Source organism: Chamaea fasciata, unplaced genomic scaffold, assembly GCF_029207755.1.
Source record: "Chamaea fasciata isolate MVZ Bird 193981 ecotype frontalis unplaced genomic scaffold, bChaFas1.0.hap1 SCAF_26, whole genome shotgun sequence".
Taxonomy (NCBI): Eukaryota; Metazoa; Chordata; class Aves; order Passeriformes; family Sylviidae; genus Chamaea; species Chamaea fasciata.
The window spans coordinates 386,700-407,181 of NW_027094111.1; the positions used below are offsets into that span (position 1 = coordinate 386,700).

At 67.1% G+C, this 20,482-nt stretch overlaps 3 protein-coding genes across 4 annotated transcripts; 1 reads left to right on the forward strand and 2 right to left on the reverse strand.

The window, feature by feature from the left end:
• Nucleotides 1-2,968: 2,968 nt before the first annotated feature.
• GPR3 (G protein-coupled receptor 3) lies at nt 2,969-5,532 on the reverse strand. Its single transcript, XM_066204531.1, has 2 exons — nt 5,451-5,532; nt 2,969-4,995 (listed from the first exon to the last, which is right to left on the reverse strand). Exon 2 carries the CDS (start codon nt 4,824-4,826, stop codon nt 3,840-3,842), a length of 987 nt encoding a protein of 328 aa, XP_066060628.1. The 5' UTR covers nt 4,827-4,995; nt 5,451-5,532; the 3' UTR covers nt 2,969-3,839.
• A 1,164-nt stretch (nt 5,533-6,696) lies between these two features.
• Nucleotides 6,697-11,615, forward strand: CD164L2 (CD164 molecule like 2). 2 transcript variants are annotated; one of them, XM_066204532.1, is made up of 6 exons: nt 6,697-6,881; nt 8,453-8,557; nt 8,800-8,877; nt 9,033-9,098; nt 9,695-9,860; nt 10,255-11,155. In XM_066204532.1, exons 1-6 carry the CDS (start codon nt 6,797-6,799, stop codon nt 10,268-10,270), a joined length of 516 nt encoding a protein of 171 aa, XP_066060629.1. In that variant the 5' UTR covers nt 6,697-6,796; the 3' UTR covers nt 10,271-11,155. The 2 variants fall into 2 exon arrangements, with proteins under 2 accessions (XP_066060629.1, XP_066060630.1); XM_066204533.1 differs by lacking the exon at nt 10,255-11,155 and adding an exon at nt 11,162-11,615 and having other exon boundaries at nt 6,701-6,881.
• A 422-nt stretch (nt 11,616-12,037) lies between these two features.
• SYTL1 (synaptotagmin like 1) lies at nt 12,038-18,762 on the reverse strand. Its single transcript, XM_066204523.1, is given in 17 exon segments — nt 12,038-12,282; nt 12,360-12,565; nt 12,642-12,741; nt 12,811-12,889; nt 12,955-13,116; nt 13,215-13,317; nt 14,198-14,364; nt 14,436-14,555; nt 14,908-15,002; nt 15,155-15,233; nt 15,502-15,541; nt 16,109-16,217; nt 16,293-16,438; nt 16,725-16,963; nt 16,965-16,992; nt 17,880-17,993; nt 18,639-18,762. Coding segments are annotated over 15 exon segments (1,812 nt in total). The 5' UTR covers nt 16,992; nt 17,880-17,993; nt 18,639-18,762; the 3' UTR covers nt 12,038-12,142.
• Between the last annotated feature and the right edge of the window lie 1,720 nt (nt 18,763-20,482).

Genomic DNA, 20,482 nt, shown 5'->3' on the forward strand with positions numbered 1-20,482 from the left:
CACGAAGCCGCCTTCTGCGTCACGCGTGGCAACAGGGATAAAATGAGAGGCTGCTGACCCCCTCTCCTTGAACTCTGCTGTTTCCCACCAAGCACGGGCCTTTCGGACAGACTTCCCTCCCCGGGAGGCACCATCCGATGCCTCCAGAGCCATGGCTGAGGTGGTGGCCGGGGAAGATGCTCGAGGCCGAGCTGTGCCGGGAAATGCCTCCTGCTGCCTCCGGCATTTGGTAAAACACTTACAGCAGGGCCGTGTTTTCTTCATTTCCTGCCTGCTCCCGCTTCCAAGGAAACAAAATCCCCCAAGCCAGGGCTGAGGCTTCTCATTTAAATGTAACCCAGGCCCATAACAGGAGCTGCCAGCCCTCCCCATGGCCCGGCGGTCCCAGGGTGGTGCAGGAGGAGGTACGTCGGGACTCGTGGTCCCATCTTGGGCACTCCAGTAAGGCATTGAGAGCAGAGAGCCGTCCCTGGGATGGGGTGTGGGGAACGGCAGCTCTCAGCTGTGCCCCAGGCAGGCCACTTGGGGTTCGGGGTGCCAGGGGAAGGTTTTGGGGCTGCAGCAACCTCCTTCCCTCCTCTCATCTGGCAAAACCCCAGTGGTTTTGGCACCAGGGCTGGAGCAGGGGCTCCGGAGCGGGTGGTTTGGGACCAGCCCTGGCTGTGCTGTGGGTGCTGCCAGCTCTCTCACCTGCTGGTGGCCAAGGGCAGGTGCTTGGAGCCAGATCTGGGCCCCTCTGCTGCCGGCAGGACCAGGGCTGCTCACAGTGGAGAAGGGAGCAAACCCCAACCCGCCCTCCCTGCCTGCACTGCAGCACGGGCAGGCCTTGGAGGAAAGAGCTGCCTGTGCTTGCGGCATCTGCTGGGAGCCTGGGAAGGGCTGGCCCTGCCAGATGTGCGAACGCAGCTGGAGTGAGGCCGTGCCCACGTCTCTTAGCTCATATTTTAACCCCAAAGTTGGGCTGTTGGTCCCCCACGAGCCTCTCCTGCACCTCCCTGGCGTGGGGGTGGCTGCTTAGCACTCTGGCACTTCTTGGATGGGTTTGACTCTTTTTTATAGCTTCACTTTCTGCATCTCTCTCCACCAAAAAAGGGAGCAGGCTGGGCCCTGCTGTATCTCCCCGCCCGGTGCCGCCTGCTCCATCAACCCCCTAAGGTCGGGAGCAGCTGGGAATGTCTCTGGACTCGCTGCAGTGCTGGGAGAGCAACCAGCACTGGCAGGGCTGGGGTGGTGGTTTCCTCCAGCCCACGCCGCCCCTGAGCTTCCCTCATCCATCCTGACAGCAGGGACCGGACACAGGTAGGAGCCAAGGGTGAATTCCCACCTGGGAAGGGGGCACACGGAGCTGGGCAATGGCCACCGTGGTGGCAGCAGGGGACAGGGCTGTGCGGGCGACATTCTCAGGGTGGTGGTGACGAGGATTCAGGGAGGGCTCAGCCCCCACAGCTCCCGAATTTCTGGTTCTGGGGAAACGCCTTGGCCTGAGTTGTGATGGCTTTTGATGCCACGTTGTCACTTTGGGTCACCGCAGCTCCTGAGCTCTCTGCATGCCCCCCATCAATCTGGGAAACTCATCAGCAAGGGCACAGCCCTGCCAGGAGCTGGGGAGGGGGGGCTGCAGCCCTGTGCCCACCCCCAGCGCCGGCCCTGGTGGGTGGGAGCACGAGGAGGGGTTCCAGCAGACCTGAATGGCGCTGCCTTTGTGCCTTGCACACTCTGGTGTGTCACCCTGTCCCCAGGGGAAGTGACAGGGACCCCAGGGAGTGGGAGGAACTGGATGGGCTTGCACAGCGTGAAGAAGCTCCCTCTGAAGACATCGGCAGGGGAGGCACGAGGGAGAGAAAAGCTGTTTCAGCCGCCATGTGATGTTGACATAAGAATCACCAGGTAAAAACTGCCCCTGCATACAGCAGAGCTGGGAATTACGGGATTTTTCACTGCTGGGGGAGATAGGCTCGGGAATTATCTCCTGAGGGTGCTCCTGGGGTAAAATGAACACCTCCAGGCTCTGGCTTAACCTCCGTGGGGACGAGGGGAGCCCGAAATTCCCCATCCCCAGCGCTGAGCCCAGCCCTGGGAGAGCTGGAGACAATCTGTGGCTCCTCCAGCCCCTCCCAGCCCGACCTCCCCTCATCACTGGCTAACACAGCCCCTTGCCGGCGCTCAGCCGAGGGAAATCTCCATTTCCTCTGCAATAAACAGCCCCAGCCCCCGCGGCTGCCAGCAGGTCCCCGAGCCCAAGGTGGAGCGGAGCCTCGGGGGCCGCCCGCCCCCCGCGGCACCGGCGGCTCCCCGCCCTGGGCTCCGCGCGTCCGCGGGCGCACGAACCCTCCGGGAAACTGCTGCGCCCTGCCCGGGGCGCGCAGGGCACGGGGGGCTCTGCGGCCCGGAGCCTGCTGCCGGCGGCGCTGAGCTGCCCTAATTAGCTCTGCCATCATTAACCCCGCCTTCCCTGCCACCAGCAGGCAGCTGGGGCAGCGGGGATGGCTGTTCCAGATCCTGTGTGAGCGGTGACTTTCGAAGCAGCGTGGGGGTGCTGGGCACGGTCCCCCTGCGCCCCCTTCGACAGGAGAGGGCCCGGGGGGCAGAGATGGAGGCACAGATACCGGTCCCGCCGGATGGAGGGCGCAGGCTGCAACCCCTCGGCGGGAATGAGTCCTCGCCATCCCTGGGTGGGGGGACACGTCAGATGTCACCAGCAGAGCTGGATGCAGCCCCTGAGCCTGCTGGGGCTGTGAGGATGAGGATGGTCAGGGGCCTCAGTGCTGCTCCCCCCGGGCCGGCTCCTGCTAACAGGATGTGATGGGTGGGGGAAGCGCTGTCACTCGGCATCTCTTATCCGGGAGCAGGGAAACGGAGCACGGGGACGGCCCTGATGGGACTCGGGAGCCTCAGCCTTCTCTGCCCCCTCGGGAAACACCATCCCACCCCCTCCCCAGCATCAAACAGCCGCACCTCATACCACAAATTAATTTATTCCCCTACCAGAGTTGTAAACAAGAAGCAGCCCCCCACCCTGACCCACCGAGAGAGCCCCATCCAGAGGGGTCCCTGTCCTGAGGGATCCCCATCCCAGGGGATCCCCATCCCCGGGGGTCCCTTCGCCAGGGGCCTTTCACATGCGTCTGCCCGGCCCAGAAATGTGCAAATCCAATCCCAGTGCAAAGAAAGGCTTTGGCAGGGGGAGCCCTGGGCGCCGTGAGGGGGGCGGCAGCACAGAGCGGACCCCAGAGCTTGTGGGTTTGGGGGTGCAGAGCCTCCGGCAGCCCCCCCCCCGAAGGCAGCGAGCACTAGAGGGCAGCAGGGCCCAGCGCTGGGCGGCGGGAGGGAGGCATGGAAATCAAATGAAATAATAATTCAAATAGCAATAAATAAATAAATGGATGGACAGCAGGGAGAAGGGAGGGGGTGAGGGGGTTAAGTCCCTCCTCCTCTGGAAACGAGTCTCTCCTCCCCTCCTCCAGATGTATAAAATATATTTTGACTATCTGAGGTAAATAACAATGTTGTAAAAAAAACAAGAGGGGGATGAATGTTCCTGGTGTTTCCCCACCCTTAAAAAAATAAAGCATCATAAATAGTTTTAAAGAAAATATGAGGATCACCCCCCTCTCTCTCACACATAAATATAGATTATATTATGAATAAAAAATACGTTTTTCTCTCTATCCAAAAAGTGGAAAAATAGAGGAAGAGAAGGGGTTGTGCCCAAAAAGGATGAGGCTGGGAAGAGCTGCTTGATTCCAAGAGCTCCTGCAATGTGCCTCTGGGAATGGAAAGGGGGAATCAAAGCAAACCCCCGACTGCAATCGGTGAGTGAGACGTGCGGGGGGGGCTCATCAGACGTCACTGGGGGAGCGGGAGCGGAAAGGCAGCGCGGAGGAGAAGCACCCGCAGCACACGGCCCACAGCACTTTCTGGATCTCCTGGTTCCTGAAGGCGTAGATGACGGGGTTGAGCATGGAGTTGTAGGTGGCGGGCAGCAAGGTGGCGTAGGTGTAGAGGGCCGGGTAGCTGTAATCCCCCAGCAGCCCGTAGACGGCGAAGGGCAGCCAGCAGGACGCGAAGGTGCCCAGGATGACGGCCAGGGTGGCGATGCCCTTGCGGGTGGTGACGTAGTGGGAGCTGGCCAGCAAGTGCCTCTGCACGGCGATCTGCTGGGCGTGCCGGCACACGATCCTACAGATCTGCACGTACAGCTGGAGCATCGCCGCGAACACCGCCAGGAAGGAGACGGAGAGGATGATGAGGTGGCTCTTGGTCAGCGGCCTGACGATGCTGCAGGCGGAGGGCTCCTTCAGGCAGTTCCAGCCCATGACGGGCAGCAGCCCGTAGCAGATGGAGGCTCCCCAGGTGAGGATCAGCATGATGTAAGTCCTGGTGACCGTCCTCTCCGAGTAGTAGGTCAGGGCGTTGTAGAGGGACAGGTAGCGGTCGATGGTGATGGTCAGCAGGCTGCAGACGCTGGCCGTGAAGGAGGTGACCAGGAGCCCCACGGTGAGCAGGCTGACCGCCTCCGAGGGGACGAAGTACACAAAGGCAAAGTGCAGGATCAGCCCCACGCCTGCCAGCAGGTCGGCTGTGGCCAAGCTGCCGATCAGGAGGAACATTGGGGCGCGGAAAGCCGGGGTGTAGAAGATGACCACCACCACGATGGCGTTCTCACAGGAGATGATGGTCCCCGAGATGCAGAGGACAACGTCCCACGGGTTCAAGGCGAGGGGTTGCACCACGGACTCCAGATCCAAGGAGCTGCCACTGCCGTTCCTGGCTGAGAACCAGCCTTGCTGGCCTTGGCTGGAGTTGGGGGGCCCTTTCTCCATCATGATGGCAGAGGGTGACCTGCAAGAGCAGCCCCTCAGCACCTGCTGTCCACGAGCTGCCCCTGTGCCACCCGGACGGGACAGTACTGCCTCCCCAAAAGTTGTCTTCAGGAGGGTGGGCAGAGCAGTGTCGGTTGAGGGTGGGCTCGCTCTTTGCTCCGAGGGGGTTTTTCTGGATGAGATGGTTTAGTTTTAAAATAAAGAGGTGAATAAAGGGGAAGGAACACAGACACACACACAACACCCCTGCTCCTGCCTGCCTTAGCTGCTGGGGGTTGGGCACTGCATGATTTTGATGGATAAATCCAGGGGAGTGGGACTGGCAGTGGGAAACACCCTCCCCCGCCAGGAGTTCGGGCCACAGTGAGGGGATCCCAAGCAGCAGGTAAAGGGGGTGGCCCTGGCCCCCTCGATCAGCATCCCAGCGGGAGCAGACACCCTCCTATCCCCACCGTGGCATCCCCTTTGACCCTGGGGCTCTGCCTCTCCCCGGGCGGGCAGCACCGCCCCTGGATGGGCTTTGGGGGGCACGGCCGCCCCTCGCCACCCTCCCGATAGCGCGGCGCTCTGCCCGCGCGGGCTCCCCCCCCTCCCTGCCGGTGCCCCCCCCCGGTGCCGGGCACTCACCTGCCGGGATGCCGGGCCCGGGCTGCGCTGAGCTGCCCGGCTGGGGCCCCGCTGCCATGGGCGCCGCCGAGTTATAGAGCCCGAGCGGGGCCGGGGGGGTCCGGGGGTTCGGGGGTGACTCACGGCCCCCCCCGGCCCGCTCGCCCCGCTGTGACGTCAATGGCGCGCCGGAGCCAATCAGCGCGCGGGCGGGCAGCGCGGGAGCGCGCGCGCCGCATAGTAATCGCAGCCCATTCATAAAAAATCAGCCCCCCCCCCCCGCCCGCCCGCCCCGCGCCCCCCGGAGCGCCCCCGCCACCCACGGGACCCCCGGGCCGGGGTCACCGGGCTGCGGGGCGGCGGGAGCGGCGCTGGCCCGGCCCCTCGCCCCGCGATGCGGACAGCGGGGGGCTCCGCTCTGGAGGGGGCGGCCCGGGGGTTTTTGGGGTGCGGGGTGGTCGAGGATGGGTCCTGTCCCGCCCCCGCACAGCCGGGGCCGCGCAGCCCCCTCCCCTCTCCCGGCGGGTCCCCGCGGGCCGGCTTTCCCACACCGGGCTGAATAATTCATGGCCAGGAGAAGCGGGAATGCCCGGCCGGGGGTGCTGCGGGAAGGGCTGGCGGGGAGCCCTCCCCCCGAGAGGAGGAGGAGGGGGGGAGGAAGGAGAAGGCTGCGCTCCTCGAGACTCTTCCCCCGCGCCGGTTCCTCGAAGCCCGGAGATCTGTCCCCGCCGAGAGAGGGGGGGTCCCGGTGGTCCCGGGCGCGGCTGCGGCAGCCCCCTCGGGGCCCGGGCAGGGACCGGGGCGGGGGGCTCGGTTCGCGGTGCTGAAGGGCAGGAGCCGGCCCGGGGAGAGCGGGCAGTGAGCGCGGGGCGGGGTGTGCTGTGCACAGGCCGGAGGAGGGCACACGGGCCGTGCAGGTGTGTGCAGGTGTGTGCAGGTGTGTACAGGTGTGCACAGGGCGCTCAGGGCGTCCAGGTGTGTGCAGGTGTGCGGTGCAGGGTGTGCAGTGTATATACAGTGTGTGCAAGTGTGTACAGCTGTGCGCAGGTGTGTGCACGTGCACAGGTGTGCACAGGTGTGCTCAGGTGTGCACAGGGGTGGCAGTCCGTGCAGCCCCGGGTTTCCCACGGCCCATGAGGGGGCTGTGTGTGATCGGGGGGACGCACCTCATGAGAGACCCCCGGAGCCCGGGCCGGGCCTGCCGGGGCGGGGCGGGGCGGGACGAGGCGGGGCCGCCCCCCCTCCCCCGCCGCCGGGGCCGCCTCCCGCGGGCGCGCATCTGCTCCGCTCCGCTCTCCCGGGAGATCCGCGGACACACCTCCCGCTGGGACCGTGCCGAGCCGGGCCGAGCCGAGCCGGGCCGGGCCATGGCCCCGCCGGCTCCCGGGGCGCTGCGCTGCGCGCTCCTGTGCGCGCTGCTCTGCGCGCAGGGACCCGCTCCCACCCGCGCAGGTACGGCCGGGGGGCGCGGGAGGGGAGCTCGGGGCTTTGCAGCTTTGGGGCAGCTGAACTTTCTTGCGTGGGGGTTGGGATTTTCCCAGGGCTTCCTCTCGCCCCCTCGGCACTCGGTGCCCCGGCCTTGGTTTGGGGGAGAGGGACCCCTGCTCCCGCTCCCAGCAGTGTCCGGGGGGCTGGGACCCCCGGGGGCCGGGGGCGGCGCTGGGCTGCAGCGGGATGAGCGGCGTGCAGGGTCCAGGCTCCTCCCCAAAAAGTGTGGGGACCTCGTGGACCGTGGTGGGGAGAGGGGAACGGAGCCGTCACCTCCCTCCCGAGGTGCTGCAACTCCGGGCATTAATTATGCAAACCCCAGGCTTCCTTCTGCTCCCCTTCTCACATCCCCCTGCTGCTGCGGGGAGGCCTTTCCAGCCTGACTTATCCCAGCGGGACCCACGCGTGTTCCCAGAGCACCCATGGGAGCGGGGCTGCCCTCAGCCGGCCCCGCTGCCCCCCTTCATCCTCCCTCCCTCCCTCCCCACACCTGACGGCAGGAGCGGGAGTTGACAGCGCTGGGCTCAAACGTCTGTTCCTGCGCCTGCCGCGATAAAAATAAATTACAAACCTGCCTAAACCCTTGCGAACAAAGTCCTACTTTCCCATTGGCTCCCGGCAGGTCTCCAAATGCTGGAGGGGGGGCCAGCGGCGTGCCCACCTCCCCCTCCCGTAGCCATGGCAATGGGGCCGCAGCATCTCCGCTTCCTGCCTTACGCCGCCAGTTGCCCCCTTGACTTTTCCTGGGAACGAAGGAAAAGGGCTTTTCTATCCGCCGCCCGTGGTTTCTAGGGAACCCTAAAAGCTGGGGGGCTACAGCTGCTCTCTCCAAAGGGAAGTGGTGGTGGGAAGCGCTGCCTTGTGCTTGTTCCGTCCCCTGGGGAATGCCGGCCCCAGAGGCCTCCCGAGAGCCCTGGGAGGAGGGTTTGCCCCCGAGAGCCTGGAAACACATCCAGCGTGGGGAACGTCTCCCGGCTCTTTCCCGGGATGGTGCAAACGCGGGCGTGGGATGCAGCGAGGTGCAGGCAGGGCCCGGCCGCAGCTCGTCGCAGCCTCCCTCGCCGACAGCCAGCGCTGTAAATTAATGATGAGCGTGTGTGGGGGAAGAGCAGCTCCGCCAGCACCAGAGTGACTCACCGCCTCACCGGGCCCGTGGGAACGGGGGTCCCGCGGGGTGGGCAGAGGGGCGGCCCTGCCCGGGGAGCCCCAGCCAGGCTGGTGCTGCCGCCTCATCTCATGTCAGCCTCCACCAAGAGATCCCAGATCCCAGCGCTGGGGCTGGGGGGGGTGTTTCCTGAGCTGTGGGCGATGGGTGAGCCCTGTGTGAACTGGGTGGGTGCTGGGAGCTGTGGACTGTCCCCTCGAACACCCCATGGCCACGGGGCTGTTGGGTTTGGGGCTGTGGGATGTGCCTTCATTCCTCCTGCTGCATCACCAGAATTCCCCCTCCATGGAGCTGGGGGTCCAGCCCCCACCCCACCGCCAGAGGGACGGGTGCTGGCCCTGCCCTCATGGCTTTTCCCTGGCTTTGGCAGGAGAGTGTGGCAAGCTGAGGTCCTGCGAGGTGTGTACAGCCAGCAGCCACTCCCACAACGGCACCGACTGCGTCTGGGTGGGCTGCGGGACCCCCGAGGAGCCAGGTGAGGGGCTGGGCTGGGTGGGCACGGGGGGGGCTCTCATCAGCCCTCCCCAGCCCCTGTCGCTGGACCGGGGCCGTGCCCAGACGGTGTCAGGACTGCCAGACCCTCAGATGGATGCCCACCCCTGGGCATGAAGCCTCCTCATCCCAAACCCTCAGGTGCCCAGGGCAGCCCTGGGCCTGAACAGCATTGGCTGCGGTGGTTTGGGATCCTCGGGAAAACTCTGCTCCCTCTTCCCGCAGAGACAGGGAGCTGTGTGCAGAGAGGGTCGGCAGTGCGGGAGACCTGCGCGCTCTACAACACCAGCACCCTGTGCCGAGGTAACCCCAGGCCCCAAAGCCCCCCAGACCCTCTGACCTTCGGGACAGAGGCGCTGCTGCAGGTGCCAGGGCCGTGGGACAGGGACGGGGGTGTGCAGCAACATCCCCTGTCTGTCACCCCTTTTGCCCCCTTCCCTCTGTTCCTCCTTCTCTAGCACTGAAGTCGCACACGGAAGAGCCTCCGCGATCCCACAGCAAGGAGCCAGTGACACACTCCACAAGTGAGTGGGTCTGGGAGGGGTGCGAGGCAGAGGGCTGGGGGTCCTGGGTGCCCCAGGGATCAGTGACTGGCCCCAGCAAGGCACTGCCCTCTCTATTTCACATCCCTTTGGGAGGGACGAGCAGAGCTGCCCTCAGGGTTGGCTCCATGGATGTGCCGGCTGTCCCGGGTCACAGCTCTGTCCCTGTCCCCTCTCTCTGCACTGGGCGATGCAGCGACTCATGACACCCATCATTCCTCCAAGAACAAGCCCCGATTCCATCCTTGCTGGGAATTGCCACCTCCAGCCTGGCTGGGAGTGGAGAAGGAGCCTCTTCCAGCAAGCGGAACTGGAGAGCGCTGGGCTCATTACAGCGGGTAACCAGAGCCCGGAGCCTGCTGAATTATTGATCCCACTGGGATCCTTTTGCCACTGGCTCCTTTCCTGCAGCTCCAGCTGCTCTGGCATGGGGAGGGGCTGATGTCCCAGCATCCACATATTAGTGGGGCCATCCCAGCCCCAAGCTACTGGTTTCTTCACAGACCCCAGATCCCCTCTGTGGTGGACACAGGGATGCCAGCAGCACCCATAACTCTCCCATTTTCCCTGGCCACCAGGGACCACCACCACCAGTGCCCCGCTGACGGGCAGCCCTGAGTTCCACCCGCCCGGCTTCGACACGGCGAGTTTCATCGGGGGCATGGTGCTGGTGCTGTGCGTCCAGGCCGTCGCCTTCTTCGTCATCAAGTTCATCAAGTCCAAGGACAGCACCTACCAAACACTGTAAGGGCCCCGTGCTCCCTCGGGGGGATGGGGGAACCCGGGCCAAGCCCACCCTAAAGCCAAGGCTGGGGTCACCCTGGGGTGTGTCCTGTCTCCCCGCTGTGTTGTGTCCCGTGGCTCTTTGTGCCAGCCCGTCCCCACCCCAGGGGATGATCTGGGAGACGGAGGGGTTCCTGTCCCCCTGCCCGTCCCCTTGCCCCTGTCTGGCTGTCCTGCCACCTCCTCCGTCTGTCCCTGTCCGGCTGGATCCTGGCTCTGAGCCCCGTAGGGAGCGGGAGGGCCCCAGATCTGTCCCTCAGGGCTGAGTCAAGGGGTGCTCCGTGCTCTCCCCGGGGATGGCTGTGTCTAACGTGGGGGGCTGTGCCCCCCTCTCTCTTTCCTTCCACGCTGCCAGAGAGGACAATCAGTAGGTTCTGGGTGCCGGCGGCAGTGGGGAGGGGGCGTCCCCCCGCACCCCCGGAGCTTCACCCTTCCCTCGCACCTCCCTGGGCAGAGGCGGGGGCCTGGGCCCTCCCTCCTGGTTTGCATGACGGGTGTTTCCCAACTGGTTTTGCTGTTTCCTGTCAGTTGTCAGGGAGGGAAGGGAAGGGGGTCCCCCCCCCAGCCCCTTCCTGGCATGGAGCCCCTCAGGAGTGCAGCCCCACAGAGCCCCTTCTGCCACCTGGGCGAGGTGTCCCCAGTGTCACCAGAGCGGGGTGCAGCCCCCTCACCCTGAGCCTCCTTGACAGCACGGGAACTGCAGGGCTCCCAGTTTGGCCCCAGTTTGACCCCAGCTGGCACCAGCAGCCCCTGGCCCCCCCTGCCCCGCTGCCTCCCCACAGCCTTGGGGCTCGTGGGGCTGGGGGTCCCCTCTTCTCCTGGTGGGCTCTTGGCTGCTTTTCCCTCCAGCATTTTGGCTGGAGCACCCAGCCGTGCCCTGACACCCCCCGTGCCCCCTGACCCCCCGTGCCCGCCAGGGGAGCGGAGCCAGGGCCTTGCTGTGTGCTTTTGCTGTGCCTCTGTGTGCTCTGGGGGGCTTGGGGCCTTCCCTCTCCCCACCCTCCTTCTGTGTGCTGTTTTGGGGAGGGGGCTGCGTGTCGTGTGCTGTGGGTGACACTTGTATCTCGGGCTGCCCCCCATTAAACTCTGCGAGGTGGTGTCTGTGTTGTGTCCGGGGGTGGCTGTGGCCGGGGGGTGCAGGGCGTCCCCCAGCACCCCATTCCCTGGGGGGCTGTGAGGGGCTGGGATCCCCCTCTGGGACCCCCAGGGTGAGGCCCCCCAGGACCTTTCCCGCCACGTCTCCTCTCTGTCCAATGCACCAGGATCTGAGGTCCCCGCGCCTCCGGGCTGGGGGGGGTCGCTGTCCCCGTCCTCCCCAGGTGAAGAGGCCGCCACTGGTGTCACCCTGCCTGCAGCTGGACTGTCCCCCTGCACAGGCCCCCCCACCACGACTATGCAAAGCCGGGGACACCAGGGTGGGACAGGACACCCCGGCCGGCCCCATCCCCACCCCCGCGGAGCCTGGGGATGCCCCGGGGGCTGCACCCTGCGGCTGCTCCCAGGGGATGCAGGTGGGCACGGGGGGCCCATCCAGCCCTGAATTCCACATTTGGCCCCCCACCCTGACGCCCAGGGGACCCGGGGCCTCCAGGAATCACAGGACACGTGCGTGGCCGTGGGTGGCAGTTGGGGACCATCTGCTGGCCCCAGCCCCACACCGGGCAGAGCCCGAGCTGGAAGAGGGGGGACAGGAACCAATAAAGGATTTTCCTGTAATTTCTGGTGCCCGTGTCATTGTCACCCGTCTCCTGTCACACCAAAAGCCCCAGCAGTGGGTGCTGTCCTGGGAGATTTGGCTGTTCCTGCCCACAGGGTGGTATTGGGGCGTGGCCCCAAGTGACCCCAGTCCTCCCAGTGACCGGGGAACCAGTGTGGGTGTCCCGGTGGGACAGGGCAGCCCAGGGTGCAGTATCCCAGTCAGAAAAGGGACATCCTGATAGAGCAGTGGCCCCCCACCCCACCCAGGGCTGCGACTGGAGCCCGGGAGCTCCCGCCCCAAGGGGCTGGAAGGACAGCGATGGAGGGCACAGCCCCACCCTGGGAGCAGTGGGATGCAGCAGAGGGACAAGTCAGGGTATGGCGGCCAGCGCAATAAGTAGCCACCAGACGTGCCCACAGCAATAAAAAGCTGCCAGATGTGCCCTCTGGTGTCACTTCATTGCTGCCGGAAGGCGAGGGCACAGACCCCCGCCGCGCCCCAGGTCTCCACCCCCAGATCCCACAGTCCCGGCGGGTCCTCGGGGCTACGCCCGGGGGACCAGGTTGGTCCTCAGGGGGAGCAGCGCTTCCACCCAGTGCCCGGGCTGCTGCAGCAGCTGCTTCCACACCCCCTGCTCCTCCGCCGTCGAGTCCATCCAGCCCACGGGCAGCCCGTAGCTGCTCCCTGCGGAGACACCACCTGTCACCCCCGAGCTGTGACACTGGGGACACCCTGAGGGGCCGGGCGTCCCTGCTGCTCACCGGTGCCCAGGCTGAGCCGGATCCCGCCCAGCTGGCGCTTGGAAAAGGCCTCGTGGTGCCAGAGGGTGAACTCTGCGCACGCCTCGGCCAAGTCCTTGGCCTGGAAGCCGTCGTAGACCATGGTGTGGTTGAAGAGGGGGTTCAGGCTCCTCTTCACCACCCGCGTCTTCTGCCGGCTGGCCTTGCTGTCATCCGGCAGCACGTAGCTGGGGGGACGCCGGGGTGAGGGGGGACACCCCGGCAGCCCCTCTGGGCGCCCCCAGGGTGTCGCCCCATCCTTACCACTGCACGAAGGCGTCCACAGTGCCGCTCTGCAGTGGGATGAGGCCCTGAGCATCCTTCACCCAGATGTGCAGCTCGCCCGTGGGTGGCATCCCCCCTCCTGTGGGCCAGAAGGGTCAGGGGCACCCTGCCGGGCCAGAGCCCCCGGCTGCCCACAGGCCCCTCTCACCTTCTGAGCCCACGGGGATGAACTTCAGCGCCAGGTTGAGGCTGCCCCGGCTGGCCAGGCCGTCCGAGGGGATGGGCATCTGGGGAGGACGGGGGGTTACGGGGGCAGTGCACCAACAGGGGGCTGGGGAAACAGGGAGCTCACCCGTGGCTGGAGGCTGAACCACTCGGGGCGTGTGTTGGCCCAGTCCCAGGCGCCCAGGGCCACCTCCACCTCCCCCAGGAAGAGGTTCCTGCCCAGGCTGTCGTGGTGCCACACGGAGAGGTTCAGGGTCCGGCCCTGCAGGTCCCTCTTCTCCAGCTTGTACTGGTGGGGAGGGGACACAGGGTGAGATTATCCACCCCCACCCATCCCATTTGAACCGTGGGGAGCCTCCAAACCCGCCCCAAAGGAGGGTTAGAAACCTTGAGGGTCTCGTTGAAGACAGGATCCAAGCTCCTCTTCCTCACCGCCGTCTTCCGCTTGCTGCGGTTGGACTTGTCCGGCAGCAGGTAGGTCTTGATGTACCTGGGGCCAAAAAAGGGGCTGGGGGCAGTGGGGGCCAGAGGAGGCATCCCTGGGCAGTGGGGGTCAGTGGGGGCATCCCCTGGGCAGTGGGGGCCAGAGGGGCCATCCCTGGGCAGTGGGGGCATCTCTGGGCAGTGGGGGCATCCCTGGGCAGTGGGGGCATCCCGGGGCAGTGGGGGCATCCCTGGGCAGTGGGGCCATCCCGGGGCAGTGGGGGCATCCCTGGGCAGTGGGGGCATCCCTGGGCAGTGGGGGCATCCCGGGGCAGTGGGGGCATCCCTGGGCAGTGGGGGCATCCCGGGCAGTGGGGGCAGGAGGGGCCATCCCTGGGCAGTGGGGGCCGGGGGGGCATCCCTGGGCAGTGGGGGCATCCCTGGGCAGTGGGGCCATCCCTGGGCAGTGGGGGCATCCCTGGGCAGTGGGGCCATCCCTGGGCAGTGGGGGCATCCCTGGGCAGTGGGGCCATCCCTGGGCAGTGGGGGCATCCCTGGGCAGTGGGGCCATCCCTGGGCAGTGGGGCCATCCCTGGGCAGTGGGGCCATCCCTGGGCAGTGGGGCCATCCCTGGGCAGTGGGGGCATCCCTGGGCAGTGGGGCCATCCCTGGGCAGTGGGGGCATCCCTGGGCAGTGGGGCCATCCCTGGGCAGTGGGGCCATCCCTGGGCAGTGGGGCCATCCCGGGGCAGTGGGGCCATCCCTGGGAAGTGGGGCCATCCCTGGGCAGTGGGGCCATCCCGGGGCAGTGGGGGCATCCCTGGGCAGTGGGGCCATCCCTGGGCAGTGGGGGCATCCCTGGGCAGTGGGGCCATCCCTGGGAAGTGGGGCCATCCCTGGGCAGTGGGGCCATCCCGGGGCAGCGGCAGCGGGGCCGGGGCACTCACGGGTCCGAGCGCTGCCTCCTGGCCTGGGCCAGCTCCCGGCAGCGCAGGACGTGCACCTGCAGCTCCTTCTTGGCCGGGTCGTAGCGCAGGGAGAACTGCACACAGCCCCGCACGGCCACCCTGCCCAGCTCCCCCTCGCTGTACAGGCTCATCAGGCTCCCACTCAGCTGCGGGGGGGACGCGGTCAGGGGGCCGGGGAGGTGCCCCCCGCACACCCAGCCCCGCCCCGGTGGCGTACCGTGGAGGAGCTGAGGCTGGACACGGAGGAGCTGGTGCTCAGCAGGCTCGGGGGGGGGTGGCCGTTCTGTGGGGACAGCGGGGCTGGGGGGGGCTGATCTGCCTGGGGGGTCTCTGGTCTCTGGAAATGCAAAAGGGGGTCAGCACGCCCACCTTGGGTCCACAGCCCCACTGCGGACACCCAGCTCCCAGCAGTGCCTGGTGCTCGGGTACAGCCCCTGCTGCGCTGGCTTTGCTCAGTCCCCCCAGACCCCCAAAACCCCATAGAGCCCCTGCAACCTTGTACACCCCCTCCTGCCCTCCAAACTCAGAGAGCCCCTCAACCCCTCAAAGCCCCCTCAAGACCCTACAGCCCTATAAAACCCCACACAGCCCCTCCAAAATTCCTTACAACCCTCTCCAGCCCCCCCAATCCCATACAGCCCCCCCAATCCCATAAAGCCCCCCCGATTCCACACAGCCCCCAGCCCCACCTGCCCAGCATTGTGGCTGCTGTGTGCCGAGTCTGGCTCCTCCTCATCCTCCTCCGGGCTGGATGAGCCAAAGGAGTTCCCACCTCCCGTGTCACCTGCAAGGACCAGGGGGTGGCAGGGGGATCCCTTTTTTGGCCAGAGCAGTGAGATGAAGAGGCGCAGAGGGGGGCAGGAGGAGGCTGCTGGGCAGTGCTGGGGGGCTCCAGCCCCCCAAACCTCCCCAGCACCCGCCCCCCATCCCAGGTACCTGGCTGGGCCGGGATGTCACCCTGCAGCGGGGGCTGTGACATCGGGCTCCCCTCCACAGCCGGGGTGGGGGGGCTGCGCTGTGAGGGAAAGGGAGAGAAGGGAACCTCGGGCACTCTGTCCTGCCCCACCCGCTCCCCCCAGTCCAGCCCCCTGTTCCTGGGCACAGGATGAGGGATGGCACACTCTTCTGTGGGACATTTTGTGGGACATTTCCCACCACTCCCCAGGGCTCAGGATCTCTCCAAGCGCAGCACAATCTTGGGATGGTACTGGAGGTGCTGCAGGGTGACCCCCACCCATCTCTGGGGTGTCAGACACCGCTCAACCCCCACAGCAGGGACCCACCTGGGGCTCAGCGGCCTCCTGCACCTCCTCTGTGGGGGAACTGTGGGAAGAGACCGCCGTTAGTTTGGTCTAGATGGTGGACAGACGGACACTGGGATGGTGGGAGACCTGGGATAATGGACAGATGGACACTGAGATGGTGGGAGACCTGGGATAATGGACAGATGGACACTGAGATGGTGGGAGACCTGGGATAATGGACAGATGGACACTGAGATGGTGGGAGACCTGGGATAATGGACAGATGGACACTGGGATGGTGGGAGACCTGGGATAATGGACAGATGGACACTGGGATGGTGGGGGACACTGGGATAATGGACAGATGGACACTGGGATGGTGGGGGACACTGGGATAATGGACAGATGGACACTGGGATGGTGGGAGACCTGGGATAATGGACAGATGGACACTGGGATGGTGGACAGACAGATGCTGGGATGGTGGCAGACAGTGGTGGACAGATGACAGACAACCAGACCCTGGAATGATGGGCGGACACCAGCCCTGACCGCACCGGGGGTCCCCTCGTGCCACCCCCAGTGCGTGCCAGTGAGACGCCGCCAGCCCCGGGGCACCTGTGGGGTGACACCTTCCTTCCCTCACCTCTCGTCCGTCTCCAGGGCACCATCCTCATCCTCCTTCTCCTCTGCCAGCGGCTCATCGATGGCCTCCAGCTCGCCCAGGCTGGGGCCACGTTCCAGGTCCCCGATCCCTGGGGACACGGGGGAGCTCAGCGGGCCGAGCGCCGGCCCCCACCTCCCCGTGCCCCTGCCCCAGCCCTGCCTACCCCCGGGGCGCCTCCGGCGGCGGATGGAGGCTCGGACGAGGTCGGAGCCCAGCTGGTGCTGGTGGCGCTGGGCCCGCGCGTCGCAGAACCAGTCCCCGGTGAGGCTCCGCAGCCGCGCCGGGTCCGACACCGACTTGCGGAGTTTGCTGGTGGGCGGGAGGGGGACACTGGGACCCCACCGCGGCACTGCCATCGGCCCCCGTGCCCCAGAGCCCTCCCCACCCGTGGAGCCGCCCCAACGGGGCCTGGGGACAGCAGCCACCACCTCCCAGGGCCCCTGGGACCCTCGGCGCTGCTGTGACAAACCGGGGGCTTCACCCTGCCCAGGGGAACGGGGGACCCTCAGCCTGGCTGCTCTGTCCCCGGGGCACACTGCTCCTGGGGGGCCCACGCTGTCCCCAAGGGTCACCCCAGCAGGGACCCCCAGCCCACCTGATGCGGCCCTCCTCCCGCCGGCGGAGCTGCCAGTCCCGCTGCAGCACCCGGGCGATGCAGCTCCGCTCCTCCTCGGTCAGGAAACTGAGGTCCAGCAGCGCCTCGGGCTGCAGCGCCATGGCGGGGCGCGGGGACACCGCGGGGACACCCCGGGCGGCCGGCCCGGGCGGGGACACGGGGGGCTCAGCGCGCCGGGCGTGCACCAGCGATGCCAACATCGGGACGCGCACCTCGGGGCCGCTGGGCGGGATCCCCCCCGGTCATCCTGCTGGAAGGACGAGGGCGGCGGAGCTCAGCCCACCCCCGAACACCCCCGCGACCCCACCGCTGACACGCGGGGAGCGCGACGATGCCCAGGTGCCAAGGGAAGGGCACGGGCAGCCCGAGGGCGGGCTCGGGGACACCGCGCCGCTCCTCCCGCTGCCGGCTCCGTGCCAGGCCGGCCCTGCCCGCTGCCGGGATCCTGCCCGCGGCCTGTGTTTGCCCAGCGTGTTTGCTCAGGGCCGGCTCTGCCCCTGCCCGCCTTCCCAGGCATTCACCGGGTGCCAGGGCACACGGACAGGTGGCAGAAGGAGCTTGGCTGCCCCCACGGTGGGCTGAGACCGTACTCAGCTCATCACATCCCCCGGAGGGGTCTTGCCCCACGCCCGGCGTTGCCTCACCACGGCCCTTCCTGTCCCCGGCGTTGGGAAAGCGCTGCCTGGTGTCACCGAGGGCAGGAAATTGCAGCCGCCGTGGGGCAGGATCAGCCTGGACCCCCCGGGCACTCCCCGGGCACCCACAGAGCCAAGCCCCGGCACGGCGGGGGTGTCCCACCGCCACCGGTGGCCCTGTCCCCAGCCCCAAAGGTGACTCTGACCCGCCCCACGGGTGGCCGTGTCCCAGCCTGTCCCCAGCCCCTCGGAGGGTCCTGTCCCTGCCCCACGGGCGCCCCTGGCCCAGCCCGGGGGGGTGTCAGACATCCCCCGGGCTTGGGGACCCCAGCCCAGCACCTGAGCACAGCGGTGCCAACCCCGGCACAGCCACAGCAAACCAGCACCAGGGACCCCCCATCACACACAGGGAACCCCAACACCACCCGGCCCCCTCGGGGGAACCCCAACACCCACCAGCCCCCGACATCGGGCTGGGAGGGGTCTCGGGGGCACGAACCGGCTCCCCCCGGGGCTGGGGTGATGCTGCCGCTGTCTCCCCGCCGCAGCCGCTCGTATCCTGTTTACTGCCGGCGCACGGGGGGGTCCCCCCACCCCGGAACAGAGCCGCCACCTAAAAATGTCACCTAAGTGTGAGCCCGGCGCTGCTGGGGTGCCCAGTTCCCTGGGGGGTCCCCAAAACCCAGCCGGGGAAGGCCCACAGCCCCGGCAGTGTGCAGAGGGGCGCCTGGGCTCCCGGCCCCCCACCCTGCACGGGGACCAGTCAAACCAGTCAAACCTCCCCAGCCAGCCACAGCTGGGGCTTGCACGCCCCCCTTTTTTCATTGCAGGCAGCCCGACAAGATGCAGGGGGGGTCCCGAGGGCGTGAAACACCCCGCGCACCCCTCCCCAAAATGCGCCCACGGCCAGCCCCTCCTGGGTGACCCCGCGGCCCCCCAGGAGCCCGCAGATCCCGGTCGCCCCTAGCACAGCCCAGGTGGCCCGACAGCCGGGACACCCTCGCCTCCTCCCAGCCCCGGGGACCCCATCACGGGCCCTCAGACCCCGGCCAGCCCGGGCCCGTGTCACAGCGTGGGGACAGGAAAAGTCACCCCTGAAATGCGTGGCCCGGAGCCCCCAGCCCACCCCTGTCACTGGGCAGCAGAGCGGGGTTCGTGCAGCCCCCCAAGTGGGCGAGAGGAGCCGGGCTGCCCCCCGCACCCCGCCAGGGGCCGGTGCAGCCCCCCCCGCGGCGGGATCAGCCCCACGCCCCCTTACCTGCCCGGCCCTGGGGTCTCGGTGCCCCCCGGCGCCCCACGGGGACCCTGGCGGGTCCCTAACCCGGTCCCCACCCCCGGCTGGGTGCTGCGCCCGGGGTGACTCAACCGCAGCCCTGCGAGCGCCTCCGCGCCCGGCGGCACGAAAGCAGGGACTGGAGCCAGCAGCACCCGCCGGACGGGACTGAACTGGGCTGAACTGGGCTGAACTGGGAGGCGTCAGGCGCCTGGGAAGGGGTGGTGCAGTGGGGATGCGCCCCGGGACAGGGGGACCCCAAGCCTGGTGGAGACTCGAGAGTGTGGAAAAGGGGATGGGGTGGGAGATGTCCCACCCTGGTGTCACAGGGGGGGTTGGGGGCAGGATGTGGCTCTGGGGTTCCTGGGAGATCACCTGGGCTGCACTGGGGGAACTGGGGGGACTGGTCTGTGCTGGGCATGGGGGGAGCAGAACATCTGCCCCCCTGCAGCACCCTGGAGCCCCCCACCCCAAAACCCCAGTGTGGAGCAACATCAGGTCCCTGGGGCTTTGCAGGACTCCCATCCCCCAGGGTGTCCTCGGCTCCATGGCCCCCATCCCATAATGCATTCCCAGCCCACGGGACGGCCCCAGCCCCCTCCTCAAACCAGGGTCCCCTGTCCCCCCCCAGCCCCACATTCTCTATCCCTATCCTGCTCTCAGTGGTCGGGGGTCCTGACCACCCGGGACCACCCTGGGTGCTCAGCCCCACGCAGGATGGGGCCAGCAGTGCCAGGCAGGGATAAACCCTGGGCAGGAGAACCACAGCGGGACCTGTGCCTCAGTTTCCCTCGATTCCAGGGGGAGAGCAGCTGGCTGGGGGTGGGGATCAGGCTCCCCCCCAGCTTTAATGTGAGATGGCAGCACTTACCGAGCACAGGACGACAAGACAAGGGGATTATTTTTAGCCTGCTTTCTCAGGAAATGAGACTTCAGCAGTGGCTTCGTGTGTCTGTCCGTGGGCCACTCTCCTCCTCCTCCCCTTGCAGGGTGCTCGCTGCTCAGCTCTGGTGGGGGTCCCAGAGGAATGGGATCCTGCCTGGGTGTCCTGGGAATGCAGCCAGGCCTCTGCAGGGGAACACTGATATGAGGACCCTGGAATCCCCACAGGGCTTCTCGTGGGCTGGGGCTCAGCTCTGGGTCCCCCCCTGTGGGCACCCAGCCCTTTCTGGCCACCCCGGACCCTTTGTTCCTGCAACACCCAGAGCGAGAAACATTCATGGGATGGAGAAGGGCGTGAGAGGCAGTGGGACACGTCCTGCAGCGTGTTCCGCCCCGGCCCCGGTGACCCAGAGGTGCAGGGAGTTTGCTGGGCCTCAGCCACAGCCGGTGCCTCGGGGACGGGGCTGCACCAGCCCAGGGACACCCAGGAACACCCTGGCCAGCAGCACACCTGAGCCAGGTGCAGGGCCAGCCCTCGGGGATGGTTTTCCTTGCAGCCAGCTCCTGGAGCAGCATTGGAGGGCAGCCCCCGGTGCGGGCAGGGTGCGGGGCAGGCTCGGGGCAGGTTCTGCCTCCTTTCGGCCCCGCCTGGGCAGCCCCGAGCCCACGAGGGAGCAAGTCCCAGCCTGCCCCCAGCCCGCTTCCCTCCAGGACCTGCTTCTCGGGTCTGGGAGGTGCAGGCAAGTCTGGTTCTCCTGCGGGGAAACTGAGGCAGGAGCAGGAGCTGGAGCATGGGCGGAGACCCAGCAGTGGATTTTTGGGTGGTGGGGAAGGTTTCCCTTGCAGCACAGCACCCCGACTTTGACACTGCTACATGTCCCCCCAGAGACGTGGAGCCACCTGGCCCCACTCCTCTCCTGGGATCTCAGCTTTCCGTGCCCTCTGCC